Source organism: Phyllobates terribilis, unplaced genomic scaffold (genome assembly GCF_046119375.1).
Source record: "Phyllobates terribilis strain yellow unplaced genomic scaffold, ASM4611937v1 Scaffold_4__5_contigs__length_816908805, whole genome shotgun sequence".
Lineage (NCBI taxonomy): Eukaryota > Metazoa > Chordata > Amphibia > Anura > Dendrobatidae > Phyllobates > Phyllobates terribilis.
This window is the reverse complement of record NW_027362764.1, coordinates 40717016-40732168: the sequence shown is the minus strand read 5'-3', so window position 1 is coordinate 40732168 and position 15153 is coordinate 40717016. Positions and strand designations below refer to the sequence as shown.

Below are 15153 nucleotides of genomic sequence, written 5' to 3'. Positions count from 1 at the left end.
ACTATCTCACCATTACCAAGAGACTCCACTTCAAAACACTAACCATGGCATACAAAGCCATCCACAACCTGTCTCCTCCATACATCTGTGACATAGTCTCCCGGCACTTATCTGCACGCAACCTCCGATCCTCACAAGTTCTCCTTCTCTACTCCCCTCTTATCTCCTCTTCCCACAATCGCAAACAAAATTTTTCCCATGCATTCCCCCTACCCTGGAACTCTCTACCCCAACACATCAGACTCAAAACCTGAAGACCCACCTCTTCCGATAAGGCTACAACCACCGCTCCACCATACCGCTGCACGACCAGCTCTACCCTCACCTACTGTATCCTCACCCATCCCCTGTAGATTGTGAGCCCTCACTGGCAGGGTCCTCGCTCCTCCTGTACCAGTCGCTGACTTGTATTAAATAATAACTATGAACATTTGATTTTCTTTTTATTGTGAAGCAAACAACAAATAGGAGAAAATAACTGAAAACTTCAGTGAGCATACCTATTCACCCCCCTAAAGACAGAGTACTTGGAACAGCCTCCCTTTGTGGCAATTACTGCGGCATAAGTATCTATGAGCTTTCCATATCTTGCCACTGGGATTTTTGCCCTTTCCTCAAGACAAAACTGTTCATGCTCCTTCAAGTTAGATGGCTTCCTCTGGTAAACAGCAATCTTCAAGTTTGACCACAGATTCTCCATTGGATTAAAGGTCTGGGCTTTGACTAGGCCCCTCCAAAACATTTACACATTTCCCCTTAAACCACTCGAGTGTTGCTTTAGCAGTATGCTTTGTGTCATTGTCTTGCTGGAAGGTGAACCTCCTCCCTGTATTTCACACCATCTATCTTCCCCTCAACTCGGACCATTTTTCCCTGTCCCTGCTGCCAAAAACATCCCCACAGCATGATGCTGTCACCACCATGTTTCACTGTGGGTATGGTGTTCTTGGGGTGATGAGCTGTGTTTGTTTGGCGCCATAGACATAGCGTTTACCTTGGTGGGCAAAAAGTTAAATTTTGGTCTCATCAGGCCACAGCACCTTCCTCCATATATTTGAGGAGTCTCACACATGTCTTTTAGCAAACTCAAAACGAGCCTTACACACATAAAATTGGAAGTAAAGTATTTTTTCTGCCCACTCTTCCATAAAGGCCACCTCTATGGAGTGTATGGCTTATTGTGGTTGTTTGGACAGATGCTCCAGTATCTGCTTGGTAACTCTGCAGCTCCTTCAGGGTTACCTTTGGTCTCTGGGCTGCCTCTCTGATTAATGCCCTCCTTGTTTTGGATATGTCATCAATGATAAAAGGACAACCTCTTTAACATTGAGGCCACTTCAACAGTGGCTCACCTGCTATTCCTGCTACTCTAACAGTTAACTCCTTGATTTGGGAAACCCAATGGTAGTCTATAAAGCAGTTGTCTAGAATTAAAGGGGAAAAAAAGTTTGTTAAAGGGGTATTCTAAATCAGAAACATGTGTTGCGTTTCTAATGTATAGGTGATAAATTCTAAATATGTAAGCTGACCGCTGCTCCTAGCGGGGATTGGAGGTTGGACCCCACCATTCTAGAATTAATCGGCTGATACTCCCCTATAGGTTAATGAGGCTGCAAAATTAACCACATCCTAATGATGATTTTTTGGTCCGGGAACACACCCAAATTTGTCAAGATTGTTTCCAAAAATGTGGACAGTCCGTGAAAATTTATGACTGTTGGTAACTATTTTCACCCGGTTCCATCAAGGACATGTCAACATGACATGTGACCACTAAAGGCAGTAATTGCTTGCAGCGGTCACACGTGGCGTCAACATGTCATCCTTTGAGCTGGATGAACACAGACTGTTGGAAAGTTAAAACTGAGAAAATATATAAATACAATTTTCAGTGTGTCCCAGGAGCTCAGCCATGTTCCCCTTCTACCTCCTCAGTGTCCTGTGTGCAGCTGTTAGACAACTGGCTGCAGCAGAACAAAAGTTTTGCTAAGCCCTGTACCTTCAGTCAAGAAGGTATAGCTTCAGGTAAGCTTCAGGTAAGCTGCCAGCTAAATATGGAATTAATCAGAAGACTAAATCCACATGTTCTCTACAAAACTAAACAATATCAGGTACAAAATGCTGCAGATTTATAACTGTGAAGAACAGTGCCACCGATTCATTAAGGCTGGCACCTCTTGATGAATTTGGCACATTTTTCAACTGATTTGCGCCATCCCAAAAATATTACTCCACGCAATGGCTGGAGCATATTGTTGGGTTTATGCCACATTTGTGATGTAAATTATTCATTTTTCGTATCACTTTCCTAAACTGGTGGACAAAAAATGTAAAAAATTTTGTGCAATTTTGGAGTTGCACAAAAGTTTTTGCAACATTTCATCAGAATTGTAGCAAAAACTGCTGTATGAATCAGCCCCTATATTCACCGATTCATTTAAAAGCGGGTTTCTAAAATTTAGTGTTCCCTATATCAGAATAAGGGCTCATTCACACGTGTGTTCAAGTTTCATCAGTGTGTTTGATCAAACTCTCAGCAGAGTTGGGTCAGTTTTTCTCTGTTGAGAAAAATATATCTCGATTGTGTTTCCATTCTCTTCTCTACCAGTCCGTGAAAAATAGACACATGGACCCATAGACTTTCATCAAATGAGTTTGATCAATATCGGACAGGTCGCCGCAATTTTGCACAGACCGCTTAGTCCGTAAAGAAAATCACGGACATGTGGACAACCTCATAAACTATCAAAGATACTAGAGCTATCTGTGGAAAACATAAGTAACTCGTATGTGAAAAATTGTCGTGTGACTGAGCCCCAACAGGGATCCAAACTATTCGGGTTAAGGTATGAAGCGACAAAGTATCGACTGTTCTCCATAAATAAAAGGAACCAAGCATGAATGAATGCTCAGAAAGTCTTCCGCCAGTTACCATATTTGACAAATCACCTAGAACGGCACGGAAATGTTGTATACATTATTTTTTAATTGAATGACAAAGTGTTTAGTAAATTTTTGCACACATCCTGCATAGGACTGGTCAACGTGCAGGTTAAAAATTCTGTTAGCGCAAATACATTCATCAGAATTAGCCTTTGCGCGGTCTGCAGTTTTGCATTCCACAGTGACAATGGAGATATTTTTGTTGCAAAATAAAAAAAAAAATACAAAATAAAAGAAAATTAAAATAAAATAAAAAATCAGAAAAGGGAAAAAAAAAAAGTGTTAGCTTTTCCATAAATTTTGATGGTTTTTATCAAGAAAAGAAAAGAAAAAAATAACAAGAAACACGCACACAAAATCCATAAGTTTCCAATAAATTTTCAATACATATTCTTTTCTGTACAGATCTTAAAAATAAAAAACAAAAAAAAAAAAAGTCAGAAATGTAACCTTAGAAATTTCTCCCAATCTGATTTCTGTTCATTTACATACAGCCTCCAGGTAAGTAGCAGTAGAACCAGTGGATCCATCAGTTTCCTCCTCAAGTCGCGAAAGTCCGTTAAGAAGCAAAGCCTTCCATCCAAGTTTACAAAAAGTTCCTGCTGAGCCTCCAGACAGCAAGCGGACGCTTACCGGTCAGTTTGTGATGCGCAAAAGCTGATTGCATTGTGGCAAAGCTATGCACTAAGCAATAAATGATCTGCATCATCTATTTTGTCCTGAAATGCTACCTGTAGTTACAGCGATGCATATAATGGACCAGCGAGTAAATTTAGCATCAAAGAGCATAGTACAGAAAATATACAGCAGCAGAAGCAATTTTTTTTCTAGGATTTATACATGTTATGAACAGAACACAGCAGTAAAAGGCATAAATGCATATTAATGGGTACCATGTCTAAAAATTACTAAAGTACCTATTTAGTGTATTGGTTATTTTTGCAATTTTTTCTTTTTTTTTTGTCCAAAGAGTGCTTTTTGCAGCCAAACAGCATAACAATGTATTACATAGAGTACAGTTAATTTCAACAAATAAAAAAAGCTCATTCATGGGTCATATATATTTTTTTCACCCATTTTTTTTTTTTTAAATGGACTTAAAAATTGATAAAAATAAGAAAAACAAACAAATTTTAAAAATGCACGTGTCGCTGACGCTAGCAAACCGGTTTCAGTTAAAAAAAAATTAAAGGCAGACTTAATTTTCTAATTTTGGGCATCTAATTTAAGTTAGGGGTGTAACCATAAAAGGTGCAGAAGTAGAGCCTCAAGAAGCCCAAAAGCCCCTTTGCCACTGGTATGATAGATATATTAGGGTCCCTCCTATCATTTGTCAATTCTTGATTTGGCCTTGAGTTACATTTCTAAAGAAAGTAGGAACTACCAACATTGTCAACTTGTTAGACATGGTCTTCAATCCTTGACCTCAAGACCTATCAAGAACTTCTGAGCCAAACGGCCGCAGGTGAAATACCCAGGTCTTGTAGATCACCAACTGCATTGATGACCTCTTTAGTTCTCTATTCTGTCCCCGGATCCCAAAGATATCACTTAATTGCAGGAAACTTTATGGTCAAAGATAGGAATTTGGCATGATGTCCTATTAGACTCCATCATAATTCAGCTTCTTCTAACCAATCGAGGAGCTTAAACTGCATAGAGTGTCAAGGCAATGGTGGAATGTGGACATCTGTGAACTTTAAGAGCAGGTCTTTTGAGGTTTCATCCATTAAGATCTCTCATGACAGAAGAAGCCCCAAAAGCCCCTTTGCCACTGGTATTATAGATATATTAGGGTCCTTCCTACCATTTGTTAAGTCTTGATTTGGCCTCGAGTAACTTTTCTAAAAAAGTAGGGACTTTATTCATTGAGCAAAGATCTACCAACATCGTCAACTTGAGAGCAATGGCCTTCAACATTGACCTCAAAACCTATCAAGAACTTCTGAGCCAAATAGCTGCAGGTGAAAAACCCAGGTTTTGTAGATAACAAACTGCATTGACCACCACTTTAGTTCTCCATCCCGCCCCTAGACCGCAAAAGATATCACTTCATTATAAGAAATGTTGCCGCCAAAGGAAGGAACTTACAATGGAGTTCAACTAAACTCCATCATTATTCAGCCTCTTCTAAGCAATCAAGGAGCTTAAAGTTTATCTAGTGTCGGACAATGGTGATATGTGGACATCTGTAAAATTTTATGAGCAGGTCTTTTGATGTCTCATCCATTAAGATCTCTCATGAGAGAAGAAGCCCATAAGCCCTTTTACCACTGGTATTATAGCTATATTAAGGTCCCTCCTAACATTTGTTGAGTCTTGATTTGGCCTCAAGTTACTTTTCTAAAGAAAGTAGGGACTGTATCCATTAAGCAAAGATCTACCAACATCATCAACTTGTGAGCCATGGTCTTCAGCCCTTGACCTCAAGATCTTGGGAGCAAAATGGCTTCAGGTGAAATTCTCAGGTCTTGTAGATTACCAAGTGCATTGACCAACACTTTAGTTCTCCATCCTGCTCCAAGACTCCAAAGATATCACTTCATTGTAAGAAGCCTTGCCACCAAAGGCAGGAATTTGGGGATGGAGTGGAACTAGACTACATCATTATTCAGCCTCTTCAAACCAATTAAGGAGCTTAAACTTCATGGAGTGTCGGAGAAAGGTGGGCGGTAAGGGGTGGACATCTGTGAAGTTTTAAAAGCAGGTCTTTTGGTGTCTCAACCATTAAGATCTCTCATGAATACTGGAATTCACAAGTGTCTACTCTAGAACCTAGTGAAGCCTGAAAATATGGAGAGCCCTTTTAAGCCCTCAAATGAGCTAAGGCATGTACCAATTTAAAGGAAAAATATAAAATGCAATTCCAACAGAGGAAAATCTTAATTTTGTAAAGAGTCATTCATACCATGAAAATTAACTGCACCCTGTGCATTCAGAAATAATGTACAATATATCATGAGATCTTAAAACTGAAGGAAAGAAACACAGTCATGACTTATTAATGAAGTACCGTGAGCTTTAAGTTCCCTTCCCGAGCATAAATGAATATTAGATATCCATCTGTTATCGTCCTGTTACATACATAGTATCAGTTTTATCCCCCATCCCTCAAGTAAAGTGCTTTGTCCATGGCAGACCATAGGAGATATGCAACAGGAAAAGCCCATTTATGATCTACTAAATATATATATTTATATATTTATAAAAAAAAAAATGTATATTTTGCTTTTCTTGGGTCTCGCGAAGAAAAGTGAAATGATCGTCGTCATAGAAATGTCTTTTTTTTTTTTTTCCCCTCTGTTAGTAAACGTATCCTTCATTGTATGGGTGACTGTTACAGTAGCCTCCGTCTGCCATGTAGGGAATATTTTCTTCAAAATGTGACAGTGGCACTGTATCTTCTTCATTAATGTGTCGCTCCATGTCCGTTTTCAACAGCGGCCGTTGATTGTCTGGGAAGGCCATAGAGAAGAGGGCTTCAGGATCGCACACAAATTTGTACACGTATCTCTCTCCGGCGACCTTAGATGGGGAAATGGAGAAAGAAGAATTTTAATATCACCATCCACATCAATGTCTACATGTTCAATACATTTAGGAGATGATAGCTGCAGGTATTGATGGGGACGGGTTGCTTATTTTTAGACCCACACAGTGTCCCCAAAAGTTGAGTAGAGTCCTCTTAGTAAAGGAAGTTTTGCTTTAAATGAGATGGGCCAATTTATTGGGGTGGAATTAAATTCTACTTGAATTTTACCATACACCCGTATTCTCCAAAATGCATATTTTTTTGTAGCTCATTCCGGGCGAATTCAGCAAAATGGCAGTTGCCTGGCCACCATTCTGCCGACTCATGTAAAGCTGGCAAAAGGTTAAAAACAAACGAAAACCCTAAAAATCCAATATCTACCTCCACTGCTCGCTCTCCTTTTACAGTCCTTGGCTCCTCTTCATCAAGCCTCGGTGTACCAAAATCTAGTTCCGGCCTAGAGTGCACAGCATAGCGTTGAGGCGCATGTAATGGCGTCACGATAAGTGCTGTGACCTTAGGAAGCGCAGTTTAAGCTAAGATTTGCAACCGCGACTAGGCCCGGAATGTCTCTGTGTATGCATGTTGCAAGGTCGAGGCGACATCATTAGGTGAGCTGTAGCCTTACGATGCGCACTTTGGGCCCTGAATAGGCCCGCTACATCCCTGAAAATGCACAGGGATGTCTGGGGTCCAATTTGTGGCCAGAAGTCCCGGTCTAGTGCAAAGATGCCCAGCGTTTCAGCATTGCGGGGGTAAGAATAGGTGCCGAGGATCTTATCTGGGACAGTGAGCAGCAGAGGTGAGCGGTGAGTTGAGTATTATTTCTATTTTTTCCCCAACAACTTACGTATATTATGCCCTAGGGCCTCTCCAGACCCCAGGGCATAATAAGGGACATTCAATTTGCTGAAAATAAATTAGCTGCAAATCAAATTTTCTGGTAAAATTAGCGTAATTTTGCAAATTTCAATCTGGTCAGATTCGCTCATCTTTAACAGGAATTTTAATGTCAAACTTTTGGGATTTCTTTGAACTAAAAATTTAATCTTTGTTGGGAATGGAAACCAGTAGATCGCAAAAAAATGGTTCACCACAAAAGAAGCTCATCCTAGTCCCACTGTATTTCCCACATCTAAAGCCAGAGGTGGGTAATAACTTCACTGGTATGGGGCAAGGATTGGGCAATTACACCAATAAAATAGTCCTAGCTCCAGGTTCATATCTCCAATTAATTTTGGCCTAGAGATAGCCATCATACATAGTCAACTCTCAACCAAGAGCAGTGACTTGGAGCCCTTCGTTCTTGGCAGTGGGGTTCCCATTGTTTGGTTGACTTCTAATCACATATGATATGTATTTATATGTGGAAGAACTTCAAACAATATGCGCAATATTTAATGAGATCGTATGCAATTTTGGTTTAGAAAACAAGATGAAATTACAAAAAGTTGTTCAGGGGCTTTTTGGAGCTGTAAAAAAAATGTTAAAATCATGACCAACCCTTAAAAGAAATGAAGTTGGCATCTCACCTTTTGCATAATTCCCTTCTCATAGTAGTAGCGCAGTGAACGACTAAGCTTATCATAGTTCATGGCGGGTCGGTTCTTCTGTAGACCCCATCGCCGTGCCACCTACGACCAAAAAAAAGCAACATAAACCATACAATTAAACTCATCAAGTTGAAGTTTTTAATTCATCATTTGTAAATAATTAGTTTAAAAAGTCGAGTTCTATCCAATTTTTAGCAGAACCTTCATCCGCTCTTTAGGAACGTTTTTTACCTACTGACTGTAGAGGAGGGACCAATTCAAGTGAATGGAAGAGATGAGAGAGCAGGTGTATTGTAATTTATTCAATATTTGGTCTGATTGGATAGGTTTTATAGGTAAGAGAATACTTTTACGCCATTATGATCTTCCTTTGCTCCTCCCTCCACAAACAGGAAGTTGCGTGTGAATAACCAATAGGAGGATGCTCACATGTAACTTCCTCTTCCTGTGCCGCCTGGTAGATGCCAAGTCAGAGCAAGGAAAGAGCTGGCTAAGGACAGAATACAGTGTTGACAATGTGCTTAGAGTGGCCATAATGCTGGTTAAACCCATGTAAAAAGGCAAACTGCCCCTAAAGATGCAACCGGAAGAATGCACCTACCTCCTCGGGCTCGATGAGCTTGAACTCCATGCCTCGACCTGTCCAGGCAATAAAATGGGAATTGGCAGGATCATCAAGTAATGCAACTAAAAACTGCCATAACTGGAGCGAGCCTCTTCTCTGATAGGTCGGACCTTCACGGTACAGTCCGGGCTCTTGTTTAATGTCACCTGCAAAAATTATTACAAATTTAAAAAAAAAAAGATTAATCGCAGCTCATAGATTAAAATCAAACAGATCACTATAATTTAAATAAATGATCATACACAGTTTTTTGGGGCTTTTTTTTGGGCGGGGGGTGTGGGGTGACTTCTTAAAGGGACAGTACACCTAAAATGTCTTTGGTCATATACTGATGAATTTAGATTAGGTTAGTGGTCCTTTAAGTCAACTGTTATTGTACAGTCTTTTAGTTATGTGCTATTACATTCCCTTGAAATTCCTGAATTCTGCAAATGTGTTATGCAATCCATACAGGCTGTTCACAAACTGTATAGAGTCCACCTGGAATGCTGCTGCAGATTTGCTGCCGTCCTGGGCGTTACAGTAGCAGCAGCGTTGTTTTGCAGATGTTGTTGACAATAATAATATACATGATATACGCTCAGGACACAAAAGCCCAGAATGTTTTCTGTGCTAATCCATAAGTGAATAATTTGTATGATAAATATGCCAAACAACGTGCGTCAGTCATGAACAATTCACATGGTTAAGTCTCTTGCCTTTTCTGTAGAGTTAATTACATGGACGATTTTAAGCAAAATATGTCTTAAAAAAAAAAACACATTTGCAACCAGGGTGGTTTTCCAGCTTGACAGCAATACAAAAATAGGGAATATATCACTCTCTAATCTCAGGGGTTTTCCTATCTTAGCAAGTTATTAATGTTCCACAGGACAGGTAATACGTTTCTGATCACTGGGAGGGTATCACTCCCACAAATCCCAAGATCGAGATTCTGAAACGCCTCCAATCATTGTCCACGGCACTGCTGGTCATAGCCGAGCGATGCAATCTGCCATATTTGGCGATCCTACCGAAAATTAATTAAGCAGTGTGCACTTCAGAGACATGTCTTTGGGATCACTTGGGTCCTAGTGATGGGACAAGTATCAACCAGAAAGTTATTACCTATCCTGTGCATAGAGGATAACTGGCTTAGACTGGAATAGTTATTCCCTATTCAAGGGAAAGGGAAAAAAACATAAAAAAGTTGTCCACTACCTGGGCAACTCCTTGTCATCCCCCCATGATTGGCCTCAATAAAATAAAAAAAAAAGCTTATACTCACCTCCGATGCTGGCGCCGTTCCTGCAGAGTCAGCACTCGCTCTCCCCGGGGCTCCGGTGCTGCTGTTTGGGCATCGGGCTCACGTGTCACATCAGCGCTGGCGTCACTGTCTCCACCTTCGGACAAATCGAACAGGAAGAGGAAGTCCGGGCTGCAGCTGATCTCTGACTTCCTCTTCATGTTCAATGATGCCAGAGCTGATTGGGCGCCGGGGTCACGTGTTACAACAACAGCACGAGAGCCCCGGTGCCTGTGAGTGCTGACAATGCTGGAACAGCACCAGCACAGGAGGGGAGTATAAGCTTTTTAATTTTAAATCGAGGAAACATTTTATATCAAGAAGGGGTTGTCCAAGTAGTGGACAACCCTTTTAATGATTGCTGAGGATCCCACCCCCGAGATTCTCAGTGAATCGGCAAGCAGCCCCCAGCAATCAGGAATTTAGCCCCTGACATGTGGGTAGGAAATAACTTCATATTTTGGGAATAAATCCTTAAAACTAATCTTGGAATGATGAGGGGCATTTTTTTTTTTTTTTTTTAAGGGAAAAGGATACTCAACAGCAAAATTATGGCCATGAGGAAGGGAGATAACTCTCCAACAAGAGAAAGAAGAAGGAATTGGTATCCCCAACACAGGACTTTTCTACATATTTTAAAACCTTTATACTCTAAAAAAAAGTGTTTTCCTCTTTCTCAAAGAAGAGAGGTGTTCACTGCTCCTGCCCAGAGACTGCCATGGTTTCACTAGTAGATCATGCACTGCTACATTTCATGACGAGCACATGAATTATTATCCATCATTAAGACAAATGATTACGCTCAAATGCATAAATAGAAGCTCCTGGCCTTGAACCTGGTGACAGTTTCATGTCTTCTTGCGTAATTTATGCAGCACTGGTAATTTCTTAGACCCGCCCACGAGGATCAGTGCAAGTAGTAATCACTAGATCTTCATGGCTTACAATTACCAGATTTCCTACTTTTCAACTTACTTTAATTTTAGCACAAACCACACAAGGGAACAAAGTTGCGCTAGGAATTTTTTTTTTTTTTTTTTAAGATCCAGTATTCGGCAAAATAAGGAAAAAAAAAAATCTAAATCTTAAATACATACCGTCAAATTTCTCTGGGACAACACAGGTGTCATCAAAGAACTGTCGAGGACCCTTCTCAAACATGCAACCTAAAATAATTTCGAAAAAGGTCAATTACGAGTTGAAACCGATACGTTGGTCACAGTGGTGCAAGCGCAACGTATAGATAAATAAAAACAGCGGTAGAATAAAATACCTTCTGCTCCATTGGGATGTGCCAGGAAAGCTTCTTGCCTCATGTAAATGGAATGGCAGCTAGGCACTTCTGCAAGGAAAAACAAGACAATGCTAATCAAAGAAGTGTCTGGAATTGAAAGCGTGCAGGTTATCAATGAGACAGCCTGCAGACAGAAGAGTAACAGGAAGGGACACGCGCTGCAGCGAGAGGAAACCTGTCAACACATGGTTAGCCTTCTCCCAGACACACGCACGTGGCGAGGCAAAATGAAACGAGAATATGAAGAACATTGATTTTATCTAACACAGTCACTTGAACTCAAACTTTCAGCATAATCAACCTTGCTAAAGGTCAGCTCCTTTGGCAATCACACTTTACTTTAAATAGCACTTAGTATTTCCCCCCCACCCTTCCTTCAAACTAGCACGATTCACAGTTGCCTGATCTGTTCTGATTAATTACATTAGGTTGTACAATGTTTTCATGATCGCCACAATCTACAAGTAAAAAGTGCTGTAAGAAAATTGCATTTTCTTTTATGCCATTTGTTTTGGGGTTTTTTCGTACCAATTAAAAAAAAATATTAAAAATACAACACAAATGAGAAAAAAAGAAAAAAAGAGTAAAAAAAAAAAACCCTCAAAAGAAGTCTAAAATGCTGTGCCAATTATATATATTTTTAAAAAATATTAAAAATGCAACACAAATGAGAAAAAAAAAAAGAGTAAAAAAACCCCCTCAAAAGTCTAAAATATATATAAAAATTAAAACTTAAAAAAACACACAATTTTTTAAAAAAAAAATATATAAAATAAGTAAAAGCATTTTGTTTTCTTTTCAAAACACTCAAGTTTTTTTAAAAAAAAAGATAAAATGCAAAAAAATATAAAGATAAAATTAAAAAATGTATAGCTAGAGAGAAAAATAATTTCAAACATTTTCAAATCATACTTAATATATACAGATATCTCATATATGTATAATAAATATGATATAGATATATAGATAGTACAGACCAAAAGTTTGGACACACCTTCTCATTTAAAGATCTTTCTGTATTTTCATGACTTTGAAAGTTGTACATTCACACTGAAGGCATCAAAACTATGAATTAACACATGTGGAATTATATACTTAACAAAAAAGTGTGAAACAACTGAAAATATGTCATATATTCTAGGTTCTTCAAAGTAGCCACCTTTTGCTTTGATGACTGCTTTGCACACTCTTGGCATTCGGAAATGGTTTTCACTTCACAGGTGTGCCATGTCAGGTTTAATAAGTGGGATTTCTTGCCTTATAAATGGGGTTGGGACCATCAGTTGTGTTGTGCAGAAGTCTGGTGGATACACAGCTGATAGTCCTACTGAATAGACTGTTAGAATTTGTATTATGGCAACAAAAAAGCAGCTAAGTAAAGAAAAAAGAGTGGCCATCATTACTTGAAGAAATGAAGGTCAGTCAGTCCGAAAAATTGGGCAAACTTTGAAAGTGTCCCCAAGTGCAGTTGCAAAAACCATCAAGCGCTACAAAGAAACAGGCTCACATGAGGACCGCCCCAGGAAAGGAAGACCAAGAGTCACCTGTGCTACTGAAGATAAGTTTATCCGAGTCACCAGCCTCAGAAATCGCAGGTTAACAGCAGCTCAGATTAGAGACCAGGTCAATGCCACACAGAGTTCTAGCAGCAGACACATCTCTACAACAACTGTTAAGAGGAGACTTTGTGCAGCAGGCCTTCATGGTAAAATAGATGCTAGGAAACCACTGCTAAGGACAGGCAACAAGCAGAAGAGACTTGTTTGGGCTAAAGAACACAAGGAATGGACATTAGACCAGTGGAAATCTGTGCTTTGGTCTGATGAGTCCAAATTTGAGATCTTTGGTTCCAACCACCGTGTCTTTGTACGACGCAGAAAAGGTGAACGGATGGACTCTACATGCCTGGTTCCCACCGTGAAGCATGGAGGAGGAGGTGTGATGGTGTGGGGGTGCTTTGCTGCTGACACTGTTGGGGATTTATTCAAAATTGAAGGCATACTGAACCAGCATGGCTACCACAGCATCTTGCAGCGGCATGCTATTCCATCCGGTTTGCGTTTAGTTGGACCATCATTTATTTTTCAACAGGACAATGACCCCAAACACACCTCCAGGCTGTGTAAGGGCTATTTGACCAAGAAGGAGAGTGATAGGGTGCTACGCCAGATGACCTGGCCTCCACAGTCACTAGACCTGAACCCAATCGAGATGGTTTGGGGTGAGCTGGACAGCAGCATGAAGGCAAAAGGGCCAACAAGTGCTAAGCATCTCTGGGAACGCCTTCAAGATTGTTGGAAGACCATTTGCGGTGACTACCTCTTGAAGCTCATCAAGAGAATGCGAAGAGTGTGCAAAGCAGTCATCAAAGCAAAAAGGTGGCTACTTTGAAGAATCTAGAATATAAGACATAATTTCAGTTGTTTCACACTTTTTTGTTAAGTATATAATTCCACATGTGTTAATTCATAGTTTTGATGCCTTCAGTGTGAATGTACAATTTTCATAGTCATGAAAATACAGAAAAATCTTTAAATGAGAAGTTGTGTCCAAACTTTTGGTCTGTATTGTATATATACAATATATATATACACACACACACATATATACACATACATGCACATATATATTTGAAAATGTCTGAAATGATTATTCTCAATAGTTATGCATTTTTACATTTTACTTTTAAATATATTTTTTTGCATTAGAATTTTTTACTGTGAAGTGCTTTAAATTCATGTGGCAGTTAGAAAATACCATATATAAATATAGATAAAAAAAACGTATATAAAAAGGAAGATTTCACAGCTTGGTGTCTGATACATAGTACTCACTGAACTTAAAGAAAAAAAAAAAACTTGCCAGAGCCTTAAATCTTGTAAAATTCATATATTACCATGATTCTAAAATTGCATAAAAATACCTAAAAAAAAAGTAACACTCCCCTTGAATTTCTGCCACTATTACCGTTACGATGCTGCCATGTCCTCCACCGGTCTCTACTTTCTGCTAAAGATAAGATGTCTCAACAAAAGGAACCTGTGACCATCTGCAGCCAATCATTGGCAGAGCAGTCATTTCCTGAGTGTTGAGAAGGAGTAGATAGTAAGAGACCAGCTGGGAACCAAGCAAGTGCCAAAATGAGAACTGAAAGGATTTCGGTGAATATGACTCTTGTTTGTTTTGTCGTCTTTTGTACTTTCCATATAGAGAAAAAATAAAAAAAAGACGCATTTAAAATGTGAAGCAATAACTAAAAGCATGACCCTGTACGTACATAGGGGTATACAAGTTACCATGGCTCAGCTAAATTTATTTTTATGGATGACAGCCACTGTGCTTTAATAGGGGCAAAAATCAGAAGTTGTAAAAAAAAAGTTTTCAAAAAGTTCCCAGCTACAATGAAACCTCATCCTAATCACATTGACATGTCTGCTCCCCAGTAAGGTGGCTCTAAGGTTTCAATAGTCTGTATGAATAAAGAGCAAGAATGACCATCACGGTAGTAATGACGGTGTACTCTCTTCCCTTAGGCACCGGCACAAACGTGCTTTTGTTCTTCCACAACCATCTCCAAACTTTTGTACAGTAAATTTGGACTTGGGCAGCGGATATGATGTTCTTACAGAAGATTACCATGTTTGCACTAGGTAAATATTGAGCCAGCAATTCTAACAATAATGGCCTTATAAAGACAGAAAGTAGAAGACGTCTCAACTCTGCTGACAGTTGTAGTAAACTTAAAGGGGTCATCCACTTTCGACAATCACTTTTAGGTAAAGAGGTCCCCAAAAAAAGTTACTGATGCAAAGTCGAGTTGCTCCTAGTCTCAGCAATCATGGAGAAAGTCGGAAGTAAGCGTACCATTTCTCTGCAAAGCCAACACAGGGCAAATTTAGTATTAAATTAAAGGGGGTGTCC

At 39.5% G+C, this 15153-nt stretch overlaps 1 protein-coding gene across 4 annotated transcripts in view; it reads right to left on the bottom strand.

The window, feature by feature from the left end:
• Nucleotides 1–3872: 3872 nt before the first annotated feature.
• The window catches only part of ETV1 (ETS variant transcription factor 1), a 61859-nt gene continuing 50578 nt past the window's right edge, over nt 3873–15153 (bottom strand). For all 4 annotated transcript variants that reach the window (XM_073677275.1, XM_073677276.1, XM_073677278.1 and 1 more), the window contains 5 exons: nt 11212–11280; nt 11036–11104; nt 8630–8799; nt 8008–8109; nt 3873–6468 (listed from right to left, as the gene is read on the bottom strand). In XM_073677275.1, coding sequence (XP_073533376.1) covers nt 6247–6468; nt 8008–8109; nt 8630–8799; nt 11036–11104; nt 11212–11280 — 632 coding nt within the window. In that variant the 3' untranslated portion in view covers nt 3873–6246. The remainder of the gene's footprint in view (nt 6469–8007; nt 8110–8629; nt 8800–11035; nt 11105–11211; nt 11281–15153) is intronic.